This window comes from Geotrypetes seraphini, chromosome 6 (genome assembly GCF_902459505.1).
Source record: "Geotrypetes seraphini chromosome 6, aGeoSer1.1, whole genome shotgun sequence".
NCBI classification, from domain to species: domain Eukaryota; kingdom Metazoa; phylum Chordata; class Amphibia; order Gymnophiona; family Dermophiidae; genus Geotrypetes; species Geotrypetes seraphini.
Genome location: NC_047089.1, coordinates 259,734,141 through 259,758,659, shown reverse-complemented (window position 1 = coordinate 259,758,659; position 24,519 = coordinate 259,734,141). Strand labels below are relative to the sequence as shown.

Genomic DNA, 24,519 nt, shown 5'->3' with positions numbered 1-24,519 from the left:
AAAGGCTTTTGACAAGATACCCCATGAACGCCTACTTCGGAAACTGAAGAACTATGGGGTTGAAGGAGACGTACATAGATGGATCAAGAACTGGTCGGCGGGCAGGAAACAGAGGGTAAGAATAAAGGGCCACTACTAGGGCTTGGTGCTCGGGCCGCTGCTATTTAATATATTCATAAATGATCTAGAAACAGGGACGAAGTGTGAGATAATAAAATTTGTGAACGACACCAAACTTTTTAGTGGAGCTCGGACTAAAGAGGACTGTGAAGAACTGCAAAGGGACTTGAACAAACTAGGGGAATGGGCGACGAGATGGCAGATAAAGTTCAACGTTGAGAAATGTAAAGTGTTACATGTGGGAAGCAGAAACCCGAAGTACAACTATACGATGGGAGGGATGTTAGTGAATGAGAGTACCCAAGAAAGGGACTTGGGGGTAATGGTGGACATGACAATGAAACCGATGGCACAGTGTGCAGCGGCCGCTAAGAGAGCAAATAGAATGCTAGGTATAATCAAGAAGGGTATTACTACCAGAACGAAAGAAGTTATCCTGCCGTTGTATCGGGCGATGGTGCATCTGCATTTGGAGTACTGCGTCCAATATTGGTCGCCTACCTTAGGAAGGATATGGCATTACTCGAGAGGGTTCAGAGGAGAGCGACACGTCTGATAAAAGGTATGGAAAACCTTTCATACGCTGAGAGATTGGAGAAACTGGGACTCTTTTCCCTGGAGAAGAGGAGACTTAGAGGGGATATGATAGAGACTTACAAGATCATGAAGAGCATAAAGAGAGTAGAGAGGGACAGATTCTTCAAACTTTCAAAAAATAAAAGAACAAGAGGGCATTTAGAAAAGTTGAAAGGGGACAGATTGAAAACGAATGCTAGGAAATTCTTCTTTACCCAAAGTGTGGTGGACACCTGGAATGCGCTTCCAGAGGGCGTAATAGGGCAGAGTATGGTACTGGGGTTGAAGAAAGGATTGGACAATTTCCTGCCGGAAAAGGGGATAGAGGGGTATAGATAGCGGATTATTGCACAGGTCCTGGACCTGTTGGGCCGCCGCGTGAGTGGACAGCTGGGCACGATGGACCTCAGGTCTGACCCAGCAGAGGCATTGCTTAAGTTCTTATGCTTATGTTCTTATTTGTCGAGTAGAGCTCCCATAAACTGGAGCTTCTGAAATGGTTGAAGTTGTGATTTGGGGAAGTTGATCTTTAACCCCAGATTCTGAAGAAACAGCATGGTCTGATGTGTTGCTAAAAGTACACCTTGAGACAAAGGATTCTTGATGAGCCAATCATTCAGATAGGGAAAGAAGGCCCTGAGACCTCAAGGCTGCTGCCATTACCACCAGGTACTTGGTGAAAACCCTGGGAGAGGATGCCAGGTCAAAAGGTAGAACCTCGTATTGATAGTGGTGATATGCCACTTGAAATCTGAGGAACTTCCTGGATGCTGGATGAATTGGAATGAGAGTGCAAGCTTCCTCGAGATTTAGAGAGCATAGCCAATTGTTGCGATCCAAGAAGGCATACAGAGATGCTAGAGACAACATTCTAAACTTTTTTTTGACAGTAAATTTGTGGAGAGCCCTGAGGTCTAATATCGGTTGAAGACCTCCTGTCTTCTTCAGGACAAGGAAATAGCGGGAGTAAAACCTCTTGTTCTGCTGGTCCAGAGGAACCTTCTCAATGGCATTGAGAAGAAGTAGTGAATCGAACTCCTGAAGAAGGGAAGACTGGAGAGGGTTGGAAGCAGACTCTTTTGGAGGCCAATCTGGAGGGATAGTAACAAAATGAAGAGAGTAACCCTCTCAGATGATATTGAGAACCCAGAGGTCGGAGGTGATCAACTGCCAATGATGAAAATAAAGTTAAAAACAACCTCCAATTGGCAGAGGGAAAGGCAGATGCAGAGGAATTGAAACTATGCTCTTGAGTAACTAGTCAAAAAGACTGACTGGATTTAGAAGGTTTCTTAGTGCATTGCTGCCTTTGTTTCTTTTGCTGTGGTCTGGAAGTAGTAGATGGCTTTGTCGGAAAACGCCTCTGGTAGGAAAAGAGGACTTATAGAAACATGATGTCAGATAAAGGCCAAATGGCCATCCAGTCTACTGCATCCACAGTAACCATTATCTCTTTCTCTCCCTGAGATATCCCACGTGCCTATCCCAGGCCCCCTTGAATTCAGACACAGTACCTGTTTCCACTACCTCTTCCGGGAGACTGTTCCACGCATCTACCACCCTTTCTTTAAAAAAGTATTTCCTCAGATTACTCCGGAGCCTATCACCTCTTAACTTCATCCTATGTCCTCTCGTTGCAGAGTTTCTTTTCAAATGAAAGATACTCTACTTATGAACATTTATGTGTGGGCAGACTTGATGGGCTGAGGCCCTTTTCTGCCGTCAATTTCTATGTTTCTATGTTATATAATGTAGGAATTCTATATCTAAGCAGACGATATTACTATAGTCATCTCACTTAGTTGTTTGTCATCTGAATTTATAAACTTTCTTGCAACTATTATAAATCAGATTGAGCTTTGGTTGATGGCTTTCAAATTGGAAATGAATAAGGACAAAACTAAATTATTTCTGGCAACACCTAATGATAAGCTCAGAGAAACAAAGATATGTTTGAATGGGTTGGATTACAATATAGAACAATCCATTAAAATATTAAGGGTAATGCTGGATAAACACCTTACATTGGAGAACATAAGCAGTGCCTCTGCTGGGTCAGACCAAGGGTCCATCATGCCCAGCAGTCTGCTCACGCGGCGGCACAACAGGTCCAGGATCTGTGTAGCAATCCTTTATCTATATCCCTCTATCCCCTTTTCCTTCAGAAAATTGTCCAATCCCTTCTTGAACTCCAGTACCGTACTCTGTCCTATCACGCCCTCTGGAAGCGCATTCCAGGTGTCCACCACCCGTTGGGTGAAGAAGAACTTCCTAGCATTGGTTTTGAATCTGTCCCCTTTCAACTTTTCCGAATGCCCTCACGTTTTTGTAGTATTTGAAGAGTTTGAAGAATCTATCCCTCTCTAATTTCTCTATGCCCTTCATGATTTTATAGGTCTCAATCATATCCCCTCTAAGTCTCCGTTTCTCCAGGGAAAAGAGCCCCAGTTTCTTCAATCTTTCAGTGTATGAAAGGTTTTCCATACCTTTTATCAAACGTGTCGTTTTCTTTTGAACCCTCTTCAGAGTATCGCCATATCCTTTTTAAGGTACAGCGACCAATATTGGACGCAGTATTCCAAATGCGGACATACCATCGCCCGATACAATGGCAGGATTACTTCTTTCGTTCTGGTTGTAATACCTTTTCTTGATTATACCTAGCATTCTATTCGCCTTCTTAGCGGCCGCTGCGCACTGCGCCGATGGCTTCATTTTCTCATCCACCATTACCCCCAAGTCCCTTTCTTGGGTACACTCACCCAATAACAGCCCTCCCATCGTATAGCTGTACTTCGAGTTTCTGTGTCCTACATGCAAGACTTTACATTTCTCTACATTAAACTTCATCTGCCATTTCGACGCCCACTCTCCTAGTTTGTTCAGGTCCCTTTGTAAATTTTCACAGTCCTCTTTAGTCCTAACCCCACTAAATAGTTTGGTGTTGTCTGCAAATTTTATTATTTCGCACTTCGGCCCTGTTTCTAGATCATTTATAAATACATTGAATAGTAGAGGTTCGAGCACCGACCCCTGCAGAACCACTCGTGACCCTCCTCCAGTCCGAGTAGTGGCCCTTCACTCCCACCCTCTGTTTCCTACCCGCCAACCAATTCCTGATCCATCTATGTACGTCTCCTTCCACCCCATGGTTCTTTAGTTTCCGAAGTAGGCATTCATGGGGTACCTTAAACTAAACTAAACTTTAAGTTTGTATACTGCATCACAGAAGTAGAGCTCGGCACGGTTTACAAGAATTGATATAGAAAGGAACTACAATGAAAAGTAGAAGGACTTAGAAAGAGAAGTTGTCAAAGGCTTTCTGGAAATCTAAGTATACGATGTCTACGGGGTCCCCTTTGTCCATCCGCTTGTTAATTCCTTCGAAGAAGTACAATAAGTTCGTTAGGCACGATCTTCCCTTGCAGAAGACATGTTGGCTTATCAGAAGTTTATTTTTTTCTAGATGCTCATCGATGCTGTCCTTTATCAGTGCTTCCTCCATTTTCCCCGGAATAGAGGTCAGACTTACCGGTCTGTAGTTCCCCAGGTCACCTCTTGATCCCTTTTTAAAGATGGGCATAACATTGGCTATCTTCCAGTCCTCCGGGATCACACCTGTTTTCAGGGATAGATTGCAAACTTGCTGTAGTAGTTCCGCTATTTCCTCCTTTAGTTCTTCCAGAACCCTTGGGTGGATTCCATCCGGGCCCGGCAATTTATTAGTTTTTAATTTTTCTATCTGCCTGTGTAGGTCTTAGAGGCTTACTTCCATGGATGTTAATTTTTCTGCTTGGTCTCCTTTGAAGATTTGCTCAGGTTCCGGTATGTTGGATGTGTCCTCTTTTGTAAATATAGACGAAAAAAACATGTTTAGTCTTTCCACCACTTCTTTCTTCTCCTTTACCACTCCCTTCCTGTCTCCGTCATCCAGCGGTCCCACCTCCTCCCTAGCCGCTGCTTCCCCTTAACATATCTGAAGAACGGTTTGAAATTTCGTGCTTCCCTGGCTAGCCTCTCTTCATACTCTCTTTTGCCTTTTTGAACCACACGATGACATTCTTTTTGATACTTCCTGTGCTCTTTCCAGTTCCCCTCAGTTTTGTCCTTTTTCCATTTCCTGAATGAATTTTTCTTATTGCCTATCGCTTCCTTCACTATTTTAGTTATCCCCGCCGGGTCTTTAGTTTGACCCTTTTTGCACCCTTTTCTGAATCTGTGGATATACAGATTCTGCACCTCGCTCACCGTGTCCTTGAATAAAGATCAGGCTTGTTCTACAGTCTGCGATTTCTTTGAGCTGTTCCTAAGTTTCTTCCTTACCATTACCCTCATCGCTTCGTAGTTTCCTTTCTTGTAGTTAAAAGTTGTCGATGTGGTTCGCTTTCTTTTCGGTGTTCCTACTTTAACTTTGAACTTGATCATATTATGGTCGCTGTTTCCCAGTGGTCCCACTACTTCCACTTCCTTTGCCGGTCCTCTTAGCCCATTTAGGATGAGATCCAGAGTGGCATCCCCTCTCGTCAGTTCTCTGACAAGCTGTTCCATGAAGCAATCCTGTATAGCCTCCAGGAATCCGGTCTCCCTAGCGCATTTAGAGTTTCCAAGACTCCAGTCTATCCCGGGATAGTTGAAGTCTCTCATAATAATTGTGTTACCGCTTTTGCATTCCTGCTTCATCTCGGCTTCCATTTCTTCATCAATAGTTTCGGTTTGCCAAGGTGGACGATAGTACAGGCCCATGTTTAACTTGGGCCCTTTCCTTCCCGGTATTTTAACCCATAGCGATTCCAATTTGTTGGTTGTCTCTGCTGTGTCCACTCTGGTTGAGTGTATGCTTTCTTTATGCTTTCTCCTCCTTTCTGACCTGACCTGTCCTGGCGATAGAGTTTGTACCACAGCAGTGCTGTATCCCATTTGTTTTCTTCATTCCACCATGTTTCGGAGACCCCAAAGATGTCTTGGCCATGACTTCTAATTCCATTTTGTTCCTTAGGCTCCTTGCATTAGTATATATGCAATTTAAATCCTGGGATATTTTTGTCTTTATTTCCTTTCTTTGTGCTTTTCTCTAATATATAACATCTCCTGCTTACTTCCCCTCTTTTCATATGCTCTTGTAAATTCTCTCTCCCCTCTCTTCTTGTATTTTTAAGCTTTGTAAACCGTGTCGAGCTCCGCTTCCGTGGAGATGATGCGGTATATAAACTTAAGGCTTAGTTTAGTTTAGTTTAGTGCTTCGTTCTTTATTTTCATCTCTTGTGCTACAATCCTCTTTTCCTTCTTTTCTGGGTCAGTCAACTCCTGTGTTTTGCTCGTTGTTTTTTCCCAGCAATTTTCCCTCTTAGTATCTTAGCGGGATACCTTCTTCCGAATTGTCGACATTTGGTCGACTGTCGCCTTTCCCTTTCTTCTTAGTTTAAAGCCTGTTCTATTCCCTTCTTGACATTGTTTGCTAGAAGTCTAGTTCCTGCTGCGCTCAGGTGCAGCCCGTCTCTCCTGAAGAGCTTGCTCTTGACCAAAAACGTTGTCCAGTTCCTAATGAAGTGGAACCCCTCTTCCTCACACCATCTCCTCATCCATAAATTTATTGATTGTAATTCCGTTTGCCTCTTCACATCTGCCCTTGGTACTGGTAGGATCTCTGAAAACGCTATCTTCTGAGTCCTCATCTTCAACTTCCTTCCCAGAATCTTGAACTGTTCTATCAGTGCACTTCTTCTATAGTCTCTCCTGCTGACATCATTTGTCCTGATATGGATCATTACTGCAGTCTCTTCCATCTCTGCTCCTTCCAGGATCTTTCCAATTTTGTCTACGATGTCCTTTGTTCTCGCTCCTGGAAGACAGGTCACTAGTCGGTCTTCTCTCCCACCTGCTACGTGGCTGTCTACTTGGCTTAGGATTGAGTCTCCCACTAGGATTGCAGACTTCCCCTTCTTCAGTTTTCGCTCCGGTTGCAGGTCTATGTCCTCGGAGTGCTTTGCTGCTTCTTCTTCTGGGCATTGCCTAGTCCTTTCCTCCCCCTCCTTTGGGATTCCTCTGTGGGTTTCTTTCCTGGAGCCTTCTTTCTCTTGTTCTCCCTTCCACATCGATGTAACCTCATCTTTCCTCTGATGTTTGTGTTCTTCCACCCTCAGATGTTTGTGTTCTTCCACCCTCAGATGTTTGTGTTCTTCCACCCTCAGATGTTCGGAATCTTCCACCCTCCTCCTGTAGGCCTCCTCAATGAATTCCTTGAGTTCCCTGACTTCTTCCTCAATGTGTCTCTCTCTCATGCAGTCCTCAGCTGTCCTGATTGGGTCTTCTGTGATGTAAAGTCCTTTTAGTTCCTGTATCTTAGAAACATAGAAACATAGTGGCAGAAAAGGGCTATAGCCCACCAAGTCTGCCCATTCCAAAGTATTCGCTCCCGAATTTACTCCCTTAAAGATCCCATGTGAGCATCCCATTTACTCTTAAAATCCTTCACGCTGCTGGCTTCAACAACCTGCAGTGGGAGTTTGTTCCACTGATCCACCACTCTTTCAGTGAAGAAGTACTTTCTGGAGTCTCCTTGAAACTTCCCTCCTCTGATCCTCAGCGGATGCCCTCTGGTGGTCGAGGGACCCATAAGACAGAAGATATCATCTTCCGACTCAATGCGACCCGTGATGTACTTAAACGTTTCAATCATGTCTCCCCTTTCTCTTCGTTCCTCAAGTGAGTACAGTCGCAACTTCTTTAGTCTTTCTTCATACGTTAGATCCTTTAGCCCCGAGACCATCCTGGTGGCCATTCGCTGAACCGATTCGATCCTCAGCATGTCTTTACGGTAGTGTGGTCTCCAGAATTGAACACAGTACTCCAAGTGAGGCCTCACCATGGACTGTACAATGGCATAATGACTTCAGGTCTCCTGCTGACAAAACCTCTGCGGATACAACCCATCATTTGTCTTGCCCTGGAGGAAGCCTTCTCCACTTGATTGGCAGCCTTCATGTCATCACTAATAATCACTCCTAGATCACGTTCTTCCTTGGTCCTAACCAAGGTCTCTCCATTTAGTGCATAAGTTCTGCGCGGGTTTCTCTTACCCAGGTGCATTACCTTGCATTTTTTAGCATTGAAGCCCAACTGCCAAGTCGTTGACCATCTTTCCAGCAGCAGTAAGTCCTGTGTCATATTGTCAGGTAATAAGCTATTGCCTACAATGTTGCAAATTTTGGCGTCATCGGAGAAACGGTGATACCTTTCCCCTAAGCCCTTGCGTCATATCTCTTATGAATAAGTTGAATAAAATCGGGCCCAAGATTGAGCCCTGCGGTACTCCACTGAGCACATCCGACGCTTCTGATGGGGTACCGTTCACCACCACCCTCTGTACTCTACCGCTCAGCCAGTCCCCAACCCATTTAGTTAGAGTGTCTCCCAAGCCCATTGATTTCAGCTTGTTCAATAACCTTCGGTGTGGGACGCTATCAAATGCTTTACTGAAGTCCAAATACACCATGTCCAGTGCCTCCCCGGCATCCAGTTGTCTAGTAACCCAGTCAAAAAAGCTAATAAGATTGGATTGGCAGGATCTACCCTGGGTGAACCCGTGTTGGTGGGGATCACGTAGATTTTCCTCATCTAGGATTGTGTCAAGATTCCGTTTGATCAGTGTTTCCATGACTTTACACACTATAGACGTGAGACTCGCTGGCCTGTAGTTTGCTGTCTCTGTCTTGCTGCCCTTTTTGTGGAGTGGGATTACGTTGGCGGTTTTCCAGTCCAAGGGGACTCTTCCTGTGCGTAGGGAAAGATTGAAAAGCACAGATAATGGTTCCGCCAGGACTTCACATAACTCCCTGAGTACCCTGGGGTGTAGGTTGTCTGGTCCCATGGCTTTGTTCACTTTGAGTCTTGATAGTTCGCTGTAGACGCTATCTGGCGTAAATTCGAAATCCTGAAACCGTTCATTCTGATTTTCTCTTTCGTCTGAAGCTGTGGACCATCTCCCGGTGCCTCACATGTGAAACTGAACAGAAATATTTGTTTAGTAGTTCTGCCTTGGCAGAATCCGATTCTGCAAAGTTACCGTCCGATTGCTTCAGGCGTACAATCCCATCTTTGTTTATTTTCCTGTCACTAATATAGCTAAAGAAAGATTTATCTCCTTTCTTAATGTTCTGTGCTAGATTTTCCTCCATTTGGATTTTGGCCTCTCTGACTGCTTTTTTGACAGCTCTGGATCTGTCTAGATAGTCCTCTTTCGCCTCCTGTTTTCCTAAATGTTTGTAGGCGATATATGCTTCTTTTTTCTTTTTAACTAGGTCTGAAATATCTTTGCTGAACCATTGGGGTTTTTTGTTTCTCCTGCGTTTACTTACTGTTCTTATGTAGCGGGTTGTCGCTTCATGTAGGATGGACTTTAGAGTTGACCACATATCCTCCACATTGTCAGCTTTTACCTGTTTATATAGCTCTTGATGGATAAATTCTCCCATGCGGTTGAAGTCTGTGCCTCTAAAGTTGAGAACCCTCGTTGCTGTGTGTGACTTAGGGAAACCCTTCTCGAGGTTGAGCCATACCATATTATGGTCGCTGGAGGCCAGTGTATCACCTACTGAGACTTCCGAGACGCTATCTCCGTTGGTGAGTACTAGGTCTAGTATTGCCTGGTTCCTGGTGGGCTCCGATACCAATTGCTTGAGACGTGAACTCTTTATGGAGGTTAAAATTCTTTTGCTGCTACTTGTAGTCGAGGAGAGTGTGTTCCAATCTGTATCAGGCATGTTGAAGTCTCCTAGTATTACTGTGTCTCCGCGCAGTGTGATATTCTCTATGTCCTCTATTAATTCCATGTCTTGGTCTTCCTGTTGCCTGGGGGGTCTGTATATCACGCCAAGGTACAGGCATTTTTCATACCCTCTGGCCAGGTTCACCCAGAGGGATTCCCCGGTGTAACTAACATCTGTGATTCTGATAGTTTTGATGCTCTCCTTAGTGTACAGTGCTACACCTCCTCCCATTTTACCCTCTCTGTCGCAACGAAGTAAATTGTAGCCCGGTATAACCATATCCCACCCATGCGAGTCCGTGAACCAGGTTTCAGATATCGCTATTACATCCAGATCGGCGTTTATTATTTCAGTCTCCAATTCTAGAAGTTTATTTCCCAGGCTGTGTGCATTTACATACATAGCCTTCCATATCTGTGAAGAGTTTCCCTTATGAGTTTGTGTGTCTCCTTCAATTGCCTGACTTCCTTCTTCAAGCTTTTCAGCTCCTGACATCGACCACATACATATGACTGCCTCCCCAAGGGGAGGTAGTCATACATATGACAGACTGTGCAGAACACTGGAAAGCTCATCATCTGGATTCCCTCTGCTTCCATTGCTGTTCGCCTTATTGGAATACTCTCTTTTATTTCACTGGGTCCTTTTTATTTGTGTGAGTGTATGTATTCTTCTGTGCCTGCTGCCTGCTACTTCCTTGTTCTCTAGTTATGTTATGCCCTGTATCCACTCCCATTGTGTCGCGTTTGTCTAGTGCTGAGTAGTGTTGTGGTGTTCTGTATTGGTTGGTATTTCTAACTTTAAGTTAGCAGTTTGTGTGTGTCCTACTGTTGTTATGTATGCAAGTGCCCTCTGTGTCTGCTTTGTTTCTGCTTTTATGTACTTATTGGGTTTTTTTTGCTGTGCTGATTGTTAGCTTCCTTACCTTGTTGCCCTTCCTTGGTGTAGTGACTCTGCCCTTCTTGAGGCCCTTCGTAAAGGCGCTCTTGCTAAGGCGAGCACCTTTGTCGCTCGCCTTCGCTGCGCGCCAAACAGCTGTGTGCTGTTGGCTCCTCCCCTTTTATGGAGGAGTTCGGCTGCAGTGTGCTGGTGACGTCGGAGGGGTGGACGGAGGCGTTATCTCTTGTCTCTACCACTCTCCGTGTCCTGGATGCCTCCCTCTCTGCTGTCTCCGCTCCTCTCACCTCATGCTCCGAACTCCTCTCAGCCACCTCCCGACTCCCTTTGGCTGCCTACGAAGCTGTTTCCAGCGGTCTCTGCTTTACTTATTAAGAAATGTTTTTCAGTGCTCTGGAAGCTTCGTACCATCAAGAAATATTCTGATGAAGTCTCTTTTCGGTTGTTGGTGCAATCTTCCATTTTAAGTATACTGGACTACTGTAACATTGTATATGTAGGGTCTTATTTGAAAATTCTTAAGAGATTAAGGGTAGTCCAGTATACTGCTGTTTGCCTCATTTTTGGTTTTAAAAAATGGAAGCTTATCACCCCTTTCTATCACAAACTGCACTGGCTACTGGTGGAGTCTAGAATATTGTTTAAATTTTATTGTAGCATTTGGTCTGTCACCAGATTATCTCCTTTCTCATTTTTCTTGGAGTCATTTTAATAAAAATACATGGAGAGCGCAGTTATTTACTTATCCTTCTATAAAATCTTGCCGCTATAAGAGGTTCCTTGAGAAAATTTTCTCTTTTCAGGCCGCTAAAATGAATATATGGCTTGGAAAAATGATGTTAGATTTTAGGAAATTACTAAAGACTCAATTATTTAATAGGCTGACATCAAGTTTCAAGTTTCAAGTTTATTAGGTTGCTTGTTAAATCGCTTAATCAGATTTCTAAGCGATGTACAATAAAATATACATGTAAGGAAACAACAACATTACATACAATTTCAATTATAACGTAAACAAGGGTAAGAGGGAAAGAAATACATTTTTTATAGTAAAGAAAGAACTTACAGGGAGAACACATAAGGAGATTAAAAAATGAGTAAAAAATAATTAACTAGAGTAACACTGTGTAATAAAATTTAATTAATTTGCAAATGCGTCTTTAAACAAAAAAGTTTTTAATTCGCTTTTAAATTTCCCAAACACTTTCTCCTCCCGTAAAAACATGGGAAGCGCATTCCAGACCTGGGGAGCTGTACATGAAAAGATAAATTGTCTTCTTGTGCTAATTACTTTTAACGTAGGAATTGATAATAGGTTCCGTTCACTAGATCTTAAAGTTCTTTTAACAGAATATGGGATAAGTAGTCTGAATAAAAATGCTGGAGTCTTATTTTCTAATGTTTTAAAGATAATAGTACATAATTTGTGTGTAATTCTGTGTATGACTGGCAGCCAATGAGCCTTTTTAAGGAGTGGTGTCACATGATCGAATTTTTTAGATTTTGTTATTAATTTAATGGAAGCATTTTGAATGATTTGTAAACGTTTAATTTCTTGTAACGTAATTCCTGTAAATAATGAATTGCAGTAATCGATTTTAGACATCACCAGAGAGTGAATAAGAATATTAAGTGCTCTAGGACAGAGGAATTTAGAAATGGATCGAATTTTCCGCAATCTATAGAAGGTGGTTTTAACAATACTACTAATGTGATCATGATAATTGAGTTTTCCTAATGGTTTTGCCTTTTCTCTTGTTTCAACCATGTTTGCATTTTTTTTCTTATGTTTCTTAACTGCATGGTTTTCACTTTCATCTTGATCAATTTTATTGAAATGTTTGTACCTTTATTCTGATCAATTTTATTGAAATGTATGTAGTGCCTTTTATTGTATTTTATTGAGATTTTTATTGAAAATGTATGTATGTATGTATTATTTTTTTTTATGCTGTGAGCCGCTTAGAACCTCCCTGGTATGGCGGCATATAAATAAATAATAATAATAATTATCTCCCCTCTCCCGCCTTTCCTCCAAAGTATACAGATTGAGATCTTTAAGTCTGTACCCATACGCCTTATCACAAACACCACACACCATTTTAATAGCCTTCCTCTGGATCGACTCCATCCTTTTTATATCTTTTTGAAGGCATGGCCTCCAGAATTTTAAACAATATTCTAAATGAGGTCTCGGTCTTATACAGAGGCATCAATACCTCCTTTTTCCTACTCGCCATACTTCTCCCTATGCAACCTAGCATCCTTCTAGCTTTCGCCGTCACCATTTCAACCTGTTCGGCCACCTTAAGATTATCACATACAATCACACCCAAGTCCTGCTCTTCCTTCGTGCACATAAATTCTTCACCTCCTAAACTTTACCGTTCCCTCTGGTTTTTGCAGTCCAAATGCATGACCTTGCATTTCTTAGCATTAAATTTTAGCTGCCAAATTTCAGACCATTCTTCAAGCTTCGCTAGGTCTTTCTTCATGTTATTCATACCATCCGGTATGTCTACTCTTTTGCAGATTTTGGTATCATCCGCAAAGAGGCAAATCTTACCCGACAACCCTTCAGCAATATCATTTATAAAAATGTTAAAAAGAACAGGCCCAAGAACAGAACCTTGAGGCACACCACTGGTAACATCCCTTTCCTCACAGCGATCTCCATTTATCTCTACCCTTTGTCGCCTTCCACTCAACTCATCCCAAGGCCATACTTCTCCCTATTGGCATTCAGTTTATTTATTAGACATCTGATAGTGGATGGATTGTGTTTAGGTTTAAGCAAGGAATCCCAAGTCTTTTCATGGGTGGAGAACTTTTGAGCGGCATTCTCAATTGAGCCCCCAAAGAGTTCATCTCCTAGACAGGGAATATTGGCCAACCTGTCTTGGAGGTTAACATTCATTTCAGCAATTCTTAGCTATGCCAATCTCCTCATGGCTACAGACATAGAAGCAGCCCTACAAGATAATTCAAAGGCGTCATATGCAGACTGCACCATGTGTTGTCTTAACCGAGTAAGGGTGTTAGCTATGTGTTGGAATTCTGTCTTCTGGTGAAATTTAGGCAGTTTAACCAGGTGTTTCATGTAACATGTGAAGTAGAAGTTGTAACATGGAGTTTTGGTAAAGACGTCTACTAAACCTATCCATAGTACGTCCCTTTCACCCTGGTGGGCTGAGGTATAAACTTTAGATGGGGCATACTATTTTTAGCGTGGGCTCCACCACTAAAGACTGATGAGACAGTTGAGGTTTGTCAAATCCTGAACTGGGAATAATCCTGTAGAGAGTGTCCAACTTTCTAGGAGCAAAAGAGACAGAGAGAGGAGACTCCCAGTTTTTACGAGGGGTTTCTCTCAGGATTCCATGAAAAGGAAGTTTAATAAATTCCTTAGGAGGAGATTTATAGTCCATAGTTTCCATAAATTCAACAGTATATTTGGAATCTGCTTCAAGCTTGATAGACAAGTCCTTACCCAATTGTCTAATGAAGCGAGAAAAATAAAGTGGCTCCATAGGAGATGGCTCTCTAGGAGGAGTCTTATGAGGAGATTGTGTCTCGGGAGAATCATAGGCTTCTGTGGTTGAATGAGAAGCATAGATATTGGAATCAATATGAAAATCCAAGTCCACAAGTAGTGATGGAGAAATCGATGCTGCCGCTTGGCACACTACTGATCCGATGAGGAAGGCGATGCAGTATGCTCAAATTTTTCTGGATGTTTAGAAAAAGATGTTTTTATTTGCAAGAACACTTATTAGACTGAGATTGTCAAGGAGAAGAAGAATGATGCCTCGACGAACTGGAACTGTGTCTGGATGCTCAATGCTTTGAAGTATGTCTGGATGACCACCTACATCGAGAGCCATGGTGATACATTGATGAAGCAGTGATGGTACCAGCATCCCGTGTGGCTTGACGCTCAAGCTGGGCTGGTATAGTTGAAGTCAGTGTCGGGGTAAGAAGGCAAAACCTATCCCCATACGCAGCACGAAAGAACGTATCAAGCTTCTCTTGAAAAATGAGCACTGGTACCTGTGGCTTTGTCGCTGGTACCAAAGGTGCTGTGACTCGTTTCGGAAAGCATGACTCGAATGTCGATGCATCCCTCGATTTGGAAGCACGTCTCATTAAGGGTCTTCGCTTGGCCGGCATGATTGAACTCGATGCCTTAGTGGCCTATGATCCTGTCTGGGAAGCTGGTGGCTTTTTAGCTGGTTTACCAGAAGGAGCTATAGCCTTCGATACCAGTATCAATGCAGGTGTATCGGACGATGACGGTGTCTTTGACATCGAGGGCTTGGATGTCGATGTATGCATCCATGGTGACACCGAACAATTTCTGCTGCTATAGAATGCGGCTTTTAATGGAGCGTTTCTTAAGTGTAGAACAATGCGCACAGGACTCGATGCGATGGATGGGCCAAGGCACTGTATACACCAGTTGTGTGGGACAGTGATTGAAATTGTGCGTTGGAACAGAACAACAACAAATCATTTCTATACCGCATAACCGATAAGTTTGATGCAGTTTACAAAATTTAACAAATAATACATTGATTAATTTGCAAACAAATGTGTCTTCAGTTGCTTTCAAAAATGATTGTAAGACATGGAACTCAATAACAAAGGTTTCAGTTCCTTGTCCCAGAAAGCTGCCTGATAAGAAAGCAAAGATTGGTAGTATTATGTGTAACGACAGCCTTTGACAGATGGAAAGGTAAAAAGGCTGTGTGAACTGCGTGAATGCTTGGATTGAGTAAAGGAAAATAATTCAGATAAGTAAGTGGTTGCCATGCCAAAGAGGACTTTGCAACAAAGGCAACCAAATTTAAATTTAATTCGAGCCTCCACAGGAAGCCAGTGCAATTCTCGATAGTAAAGACTCACATGATCGAACTTTTTCAGTCCATTGATCAGGCGAACTACTGCATTCTGGACTATGCGCAGCCTAGATAGATTCTTATGAGAACCTGCCAAATTTACTATATTGCAATAGTCCAGTTGGCTCAACAACTGCCACACTTTATAAACCCGGTTAATGCACGGGACATGGACGGGAAAACCACCTCAGCCAAATTAAAACTCAAAGGCTGAGGCGAGAAGGGAGGCCCTGCTGTCAAAACGCCCGAAGATGAAATCTGGGAAGAAAATGTGTTTTGTTTTTTTAAGAGAAATAACAAGAAATAAATAAATGAAGAAAAAAATCATATGTGCGAGCGGGAAGGCAAAGGCTAAAATGAAGAACATTGACAAGCACGACTTCTTAGCTCTGCAGAAAACTAAGAACTGAGGAGCCGTGTGCCTATGTCGGGCGGGAAGGCACTCGTGCATACGAGGTGCGTCAATTGCAAACTTTCTAAAGTTCTTAAAGTGCTGGTGCACTTGTGCAGCTGTCTGTACCGGAGCTCCATGGATGATGTCCTGGGATAATATGATTTGCTTAGTTTACACTTAAAACTGTTCCATAAGTTTAAGTCAAATACTTTTAATTTTAGAAACAGCTATATTTTTCTTTTACAAAAGTATGAAAAAACTCTGCTTGAGAGTTACCTTTGAGGCTTGCATAAGAACTTAAACTAGTGAAAGCAAATAGTGAAAATATTACCATTTCCATTGGACAAAGGCTCAGATGTTTCCCAGCCCATTGACTTCATCACAGCTTTCTTCCATCTTGCATATCGAAATTCACTTTCTGCAAAAAACATTTCAGCTACGTTCATTTTGTAGCATAAGTTCATCTTGTAAAAAGTGTTTTTTTTTAGGTCAACAAAACAGTCAGCAGAGGATACAGGTACAGAAAATATCATTCAACATGTTGAGAGCAATCTTAGCTTAAACTCAGAAGAAACTCCTAGTTTTCTATTTGCTCTATTTTCTAATAGCTCTAAAACACAGACAAGCCTAACAGACAGAGCATGCTGGGGAGGGAAGAGAAACTAGAGAGAGAGCATGAGCAAAGTAAAAGTGATAGTGTTCTAGGGCAGGGGTGGGCAAACTTTTTGACTTGTGGGCCACAATGGGTTCTTAAATTTGACAGAAGGGCCAACCAAGGGTAATTTAGTCCAGGCTTAGGGGGCAGTTAGATGAAAGGAATGAAATCTGGAATTGGCAGTGGAGGAGAAGGGTAACATCAAGAGTGACTTATCCGAGGAAAAGAGTTCCCTGGGAGGTGTATAAGGAGAGAGAAGCAAGGAGAGATATTGAGGGGCAGCAGAATAAACACACTTGTAGGTCAGCAATAGCAATATTCTGCAAATCTGAGTAAATTGTGAGCCCAAAAGGATAGCTAGGGAAAATGTTTGAAGTACTTGTATGTAAACCACTTTGAGTATGGTTGTATAACTACAAAAAAGCAGTATACAAGTCCCAATCCCTTTCCCTAAAATAGGTAGCAGTAGGGGCTCATATGGCTAGGTTATTTTAATGGCAAAATGAGTGTGTTGCAGGAAGCTTCTTTGTGAAGCACAGCGAAAGATTTTCAAATTGGCTTCCCCATTTTTATTGGAATCATTTCATTTTCACAAGATAAGAATTTGCGATTCCTGATGCAGGCGGGTTTCCGCTGAAACACAGCTCCGTGTTGAGTCTTGATCTGATTAAATTTTACATTCGCTGGAAGATATTGTGGCAGGCCTCCTACTCCTTTGTTTCTTTGTTAAAATTAGTGAGTGGCCATTAATTCAGAATATGGGAAAATCAATCATTTTCCGACTGCAGCACAAGTGGCCTTAGCGTGTGGGAAAGACCCAAAAAAGGGGTGTTCTAAGGCCACTTTTGCCATGGATCTAGTAAAAGGGAATACCAGCTATTGACTTAAATATGCTGGCAGAGGAATTGTTTTGAGTGGAAGATTCCTGAGGCAGCCTGGACGGCAAAAGAGGGACTCCCTGTTAAATCTTGACATGAACATTGCTACTGGTAGAGTGGTTGTTTTTAACTGCAATTATAAAGAGACGCAGCACCTGAGAATAATACTGACAATTGATTCATTTGGTTGTTTTGTGCATGGAATGCTGCTACTATTTGGGTTTTTATCAGGTACTTGCCTCCATGAAGACAGGATACTGGGCTAGATGGACCATTGGTCTGACCCAGGAAGGCTATTCTTAGGTTCTTATAGATTTTTGATGCGAGGCGTATTCGCTATGCAGGCAAACTGGGAAAATCCCTTCTCTTCAGAATCACAGGTCTTTGGAACGACCTTACTACCCCGCTGCGGAACTTGGGCTCCCTTCAATTATTCTGCAAGCAACTGAAAACCTGGCTTTTCACTAAAATGTAATTCTAGCCCCCCTTACTCTTCTCTTCTATATATAAGTTCATGTAAACCTTTTTTTTCCTTCTCTTCCTATATTTTAAGTTCTTGTAAACCGTGCCGAGCTCCACAACATCCGTGGAGATGATGTGGTATATAAACCTAAGGTTTAGTTTAGGAGGCTTTATATTATCATTATGATGTTTTATTGATGTTCTATTTGTTGTAACGTATGTGGTTCTGTTTGTGTATGTACTTTATTGTGACCCGCCTTGGGAAAGGCGGTGAATAAATAAATACATATATAGTAAAAAACACAAAATACATACATTACAAATAAACATACATGCAAGCACAGTCTTGTCTTAACTGCCTTAACATGCCACAAGTACCCACCCCTGTCTCTTTATATCGTTTATACATTCAAGATGTAAAACTACATTTTCTTCTCTCTTAGCACCCATATTTCATCTGACAAAACAAATGTTTCAACGAAGCAGAATTCCCTTGCTGACATATGTAATCTGGGAGTTTATTCCACTCTGCTGGGTCCGCACATGAAAATGTCGCAGCCCTCATGGTTGCAACCGCAACTCCTTTCTAGATGGTATCACTAAATCACCGATACCAGCAGAATGTAACTTTAAGAGTAAAGTCTGATATGCGATTACCTCTGACAGATATCACGGTGACAATCTATGTATTGCTAAATAGGTTTACAGCAGGAATTTATCTCTCACTCTGTACTCTACCTTAAGCCAGTACAGCTTGATGTAAAACTCTGATACATGATTGCACCTTGATAACCTAAATAATGTGCAGATAACATAATTCTGTGCAACCTGAAATGCTGTTAATACAATGGACAGAACACCCAGAAGCACTATATTGCAGTAGTCTAGACTTGAGAGTACAATTGACTGGAGGACTTTTTTAAAAAGTTACTACCAGACAAATAATGGTACAGATTGCATACAAGTCACAGCTTCAGGGCAGCTCCACTGTTGTTGGAGCTGCCCCAGCTCCACTGTTGTTGGAGCTGCCCCAGCTGACTTGACCACCGCTGACGCCACAAGGGAAGAAGTTGGAGCAGGCGTGGGAGACAAGCTCCGCCCCTAACGGCCCTTGCGGCCCAACTTTTAAAAAGGTCTTTCCCTTCAGGGCAGCTCCACTGTTGTCGGGAGTTGCCCCAGCTGATTTGACCACCGCCGACGCTGCAAGAGAGGGAGTTGGAGCAGGCATGGGAGACAAGCTCCGCCCCAACGACCCTTGCAGCACGCTCCTTAGTGCATCGACTGAGGGCAGCATAAATACAATCAAAGACATAGAAACAACATTCAGACTTTGACTCAATCATCTCAATCAGCCTCATACTAATCTCAGAAAACAGACACTGACTCAAGACTACATCAAACACACACAGAACACAACATCAACCTGAGCGGCTAAGGCTGCCCTCGGGTGTGGGAGTGTACTCCACCCCTCCGTGCCGCTTCAGACACCGAACCCTCTGCGAAGCGATGGAGCAGCAACATTTTCAGACTATTCTACTACAAACTCTCTGAGACCACTCTATCATTACTTTGTAACTCTAACCCTAACTCCGTGTATCCTAGCCATCTTGCTTAACCTGCATTTATAAGTCTTCACTGCATTTTGTATTCTAGCATTATAGCCTGCGATTCTAACCTTGTTTTCCAATCTCCTGTTTAACCTGCACTTGTAATTCCACATGTGCATTCTGCCTACCTGATCAACACTGCACATACATTTTTACACCTGTAACCTCTCACGATCACCTCTACTCACAGCCTCCCCCAACTAACCATGCTACCCACCCGAAACCATCTCCTAACCTACCTGATCTTATACTTAATCTGCTCTCAATCCTGGTCCTACAGGACATTAGCCTTTGAACTCATTCCCCACATCCACCACAAACAAGTATAGCTGGATGGCCACCATCCCCACTTCCAACTCGTCAGCCAGAACCCTGGCTCTTTCCCAATCCAAGTACTCCACACCACCCGCCACTCTGAGAAAACAACGCCAGGTAAAGAACATCACTACCTCGGAACACACCTCCGCCCTGGTCACCCACTCCCTCCCCTGTGCCTATCTCTGTGTTAAATGAGATTGAACTGAATTCAGAGATATCTTTGTGTTAAATGAGATTGAACTGAATTCTCCAAGTGTGGTAGATTGGTACCACGCTGGACCTTTAACTGCAAACTGCGGTGATTTTGTAATATCGGAAGAGATTATTGAGATAAGTGCTCATTTTTTACCTTCACTAAGTTTTGAAATAATATTGAATAAGGGAGAACAACTGCCTGCTTTTGAATCTAAGCAGCGGGACCAGCCGCCACTACCGGGAGCCCATCGAACCGATCCTGCCGGGCGTGTGAGCTCTGCCCCCCCCCCCCGCAGTCCGCTGGGGAGAACAACTGCCTGCTTTTGAATCTAAGCAGGGGGACCAGCCGCCACTACCGGGAGCCCATCGACCCGATCCTGCCGGGCATGTGAACTCCGCCCCCTCCGCAGTACGCTGGGGAGAACAACTGCCTGCTTTTGAATCTAAGCAGCGGGACCAGCCGCCACTACCGGGAGCCCATCATGCCGGGCGTGTGAGCTCCGCCCCCTCCCCCCGCAGTCCGCTGGGGAGAACAACTGCCTGCTTTTGAATCTAAGCAGCGGGACTAGCCGCCACTACCGGGAGCCCATCGACCCGATCCTGCCGGGCATGTGAGCTCCGCCCCCCCCCCCCCCCCGCAGTCCGCTGGGGAGAACAACTGCCTGCTTTTGAATCTAAGCAGTGGGACCAGCCGCCACTACTGGGAGCCCATCGACCCGATCCTGCCGGGCGTGTGAGCTCCGCCCCCCCCTCCCCGCAGTCCGCTGGGGAGAACAACTGCCTGCTTTTGAATCTAAGCAGCGGGACCAGCCGCCAGTACCGGGAGCCCATCGACCCGATCCTGCCGGGCTTGTGAGCTCCCCCCCCCCCCCCGCAGTTCGCTGGGGAGAACAACTGCGTGCTTTTGAATCTAAGCAGTGGGACCAGCCGCCACTACCGGGAGCCCATTGACCCGATCCTGCCGGGCGTGTGAGCTCCACCCCCTTCCCCACAGTCCGCTTTTAAATCCAAGCAGCGGGACCAGCCATCGCCACTACTAGGAGCCCATCGATCCGATCCTGCCAGGCATGTGAGCTTCGCCCTCCTCCCCCCCCCCCCCGCAGTCCACTGGGAGAAAGAATAGCCTGCCTGCATATGTAATCTGTTAGCCATATGTTACCATCAGAGACATATAATTGCTAGATGGAGATGTAACTGTTAGATGCATGTGTAATTGTTGGAGACTTGAATTAGGACTGCTTAGGAACTATAGAGGCATGTGGTACCATCAGAGACACATATAGTTGTTAAATGCATGAGTAATTGGTAGATGCATGTGTAATTACCTTAAAAAAACTACGCCAATCCAGTTAACAACCATACAAACGATAACTCAAAAATTTACAGGGAAACCAATACACTTTCTGTGCTAGGAAGAAATACTTTACCCTGCAAACATGAATCTCCTACTGATTTTACTGATCTGTCTGTTAATTGGCAACATCAAAGATGTTAACTCACTCCACCCACAATTACAATCAATCAACTACCAGGATCTATCAATTTTACATATCACTAATCCACAAGAATACATAACAAATCACATCACTGCTATCTCAACTAAAAGAAGACATCAACGAACCCTTAAAAAAAGAATAAGGCAAGTAAAACCCATCAAAACCACTAGCAAACCTATCACACCCACATCTGTCTCCTGTGCATACCTTAATACTAGATCTGTCAGGAATAAAGCCTTCCTAATTAATGATTGGATCATTAACAAGCAAACAGCCTGCCTTTTACTAACTGAAACATGGCTACTATCAGAAGATGATCCTATTATAATTGATCTCCTACCAGACAATTTTAAAATCCTTACGCTAAACCGCGTGGGAAAAAAAGGAGGAGGATTAGCAATTATTCTTAAAGAAGGATTTGAGTTCGAACTACTGGATTCCAAAATGACCGACCAACTAGAAATTTTAGCCTGTAAAATTAGCAACTCTCAACTAGAAGAATCCCTATCCTGCATATTATTCTATGTCCCACCAAAAAGCTGGCCAAAAGCCAAAGAAGACTTCTGTGCATTTGTCCTAAACAATTCAATCGGTCCCTCTTACAATATCATCGCAGGAGACATAAACATACACCTAGATGAAGAGGACAACACAAATGCGAAAGAGTTTAAAAACTTTCTATCCCTACTCAATTACAACCTCCCTCTACCCACACAAACACATGAAAAAGGCCATCAGTTAGATGTGGTGGCCAACTGGCCATGCCCACAAAGGACATCCCAGACCCTGCCATCTCTCTGCTTAAAGGCACCTGGTGTCATGATATCTGGTCTAACCATTTTACTTATTATTTCAAGCTAATCTGGTCTTATCATAAATCTAAAATACGCCTAATGATAAAAAGAGAACATCACACAAGAGGCTACATTAATCCAAAAGAATACTGGTCACAATACGAATTGCAAACAGAGATAGAAGAAGGAATCGATTTCTGGGATCACTGGATGAAAACCAGCACATCCATTTTAGATAAAATCGCCCCTATACAAATATAACAAATGGTTTGACACCGAACTTCTAAAAATGAAACAACTAGCTCAGGGGTGTCCAATGTCGATCCTCGAGGGCCGCAGTCCAGTCAGATTTTCAGGATTTCCCCAATGAATATACATGAGGTCTATTTGCATGCACTGCTTTCATTGTATGCTAATAGATCTCATGCATATTCATTGGGGAAATCCTGAAAACCTGACTGGATTGCGGCCCTCGAGGACCGACATTGGACACCCCTGAACTAGCTAGACGACTGGAAAGAACTTGGGAAAAAACAGGAGAACAAGCAGACCGTAACAAATGGAGAGCTAAACTAAACTAAACTAAACCTTAGGTTTATATACCGCACCATCTCCACAAGCGTAGAGCTCGGCACGGTTTACAGGGTTAGGTTGAAAAGGAGCTACAATGAAGGGTTATAGGAAAGGAGCTAGGAAGATAAAGAGAGCTAACATAAAAATCTACAAACAAATGATAAAAGACAAACGTAAAGCATTCTACTCCACTAAAATCAACTCATCTTGCAATGGTTCACAAGGAATCAATACAAAAGAGCTATTCAACCTGATCACAAATTTATTTGACACCACTCGCTATACCATACCCACACACAACATTAAACTACTCTCTGCAAATGACTTAGCACTGTACTTCGATTCAAAAATTAAAAACCTTAGAATCCATTGTTCAACAAACGACCCTAGTGATCATCAAATAGCTAACACTCAAGGAAATGATATACCAGCAGACATGATCTGGAGCTCCTTTCAAGATTTAGAATGGAATAATTACACCAGACTATATAACAAATATTCTAGATCGTATTGCGTTCTGGACTCATGCCCCCCTTCCCCCCCCCAGAAATCATGAAAGCGGCACCTTTAGAATTTAAACTATCGCTGATGCAATACTTGGCTCACAACCTAAAAAATGGGAAGTTCCTCTCTAATAATGGTCACATAATAATAATCCCAATTCTAAAAAATCGTAAAGAATCCTCAGCCCTAATATCCAACTACAGACCGGTAGCATCCATTCCATTTATTGTAAAAATTATGGAGGGATTGGTACACACCCAACTGATGGATTATCTTAATCAATTCTCTCTCCTACATGAAACTCAATCCGGTTTTAGACCGTTATTCAGTACGGAGACAGTAATTGCGGCTATCTTAGACAATCTGTGCCTACTGTTTAGTAAGGGCCTTAATACCCTGGTTATGCAATTTGATATGAGTTCTGCCTTTGATCTGATAGACCACGGGAAACTGCTGCAATGCCTAGACGCAATTGGTATCAGGGATGAGGTGCTGAACTGGTTCCATGGCTTCCTTATATCCCGCACCTATCAGGTACGTTTTAATTATGAGCTTTCCGACACCTGGAGTAATCCATCCGGTGTGCCACACACCTGGAGTAATCCATCCGGTGTGCCACAAGGGTTTCCACTATCCCCATTGCTCTTCAACGTCTACATGTCTTCACTGGGCATGCAGCTAACCCAGCTGGGGATAAAACTATTTAGCTGTGCAGATGACTTTACGATTATCATCCCTTTCGCTAATTCTGTCTCTGAAACTATTCCCAAAGCTTCAGAAGCCATAAGCGTGATGAAGTAATGGATGACAAACTTTAGGCTCAAACTTAATTCAGAAAAAATGACTTTCTTCGTTGCTTCACCACATCCGCTTAACACCAAAACACCACTATGTATCAATAAACTTAGTTACCCTATCCAGCCCACCATAAAGATACTAGGTGTAACTCTGGATCAATGCCTAACCATGAAAGACCAGGTAGACTCCTTAATCAGAAAGGGATTCTTTACTCTCTGGAAACTCAGATCCATTAAAGTTTATTTCGATACATCGGCATTCAGAACTCTAGTCCAATCCCTCGTCCTAAGTCCACTTGACTACTGTAACATCGCCTATTTAGCAATTTCCCAAAAGAATATGCGACGTTAACAGACACAAGAGAAGCTCACATTCCAACTTCGTTTCCCCCCCAGTGAGAGGTTTCAAACTGAAAAAATACCATGAACACCTTCTCTCACACCAAGCAGCATCATGGGGTAAAGACCTAGAACAATTGCTTTCGCCCACTACTTATGAGGAATTTAGGAAACATCTAAAAACACCTGTTCCTAAAGCATCTAGACAACTGATCTACTCATCTCTCTCCCCTCAATAGCAATTAATTTGT

At 43.1% G+C, this 24,519-nt stretch overlaps 1 protein-coding gene across 6 annotated transcripts in view; it reads right to left on the bottom strand.

The window, feature by feature from the left end:
- Window positions 1-24,519, bottom strand: part of GK (glycerol kinase) — a 445,878-nt gene that overhangs the window by 58,926 nt on the left and 362,433 nt on the right. For 5 of the 6 annotated variants that reach the window (XM_033948781.1, XM_033948778.1, XM_033948779.1 and 2 more), the window contains one exon: window positions 15,982-16,068. The exons of the other annotated variant lie outside the window; for it this stretch is intronic. In XM_033948781.1, the coding sequence (XP_033804672.1) occupies window positions 15,982-16,068 (87 nt within the window). The remainder of the gene's footprint in view (window positions 1-15,981; window positions 16,069-24,519) is intronic. 6 annotated transcript variants of the gene reach the window in all.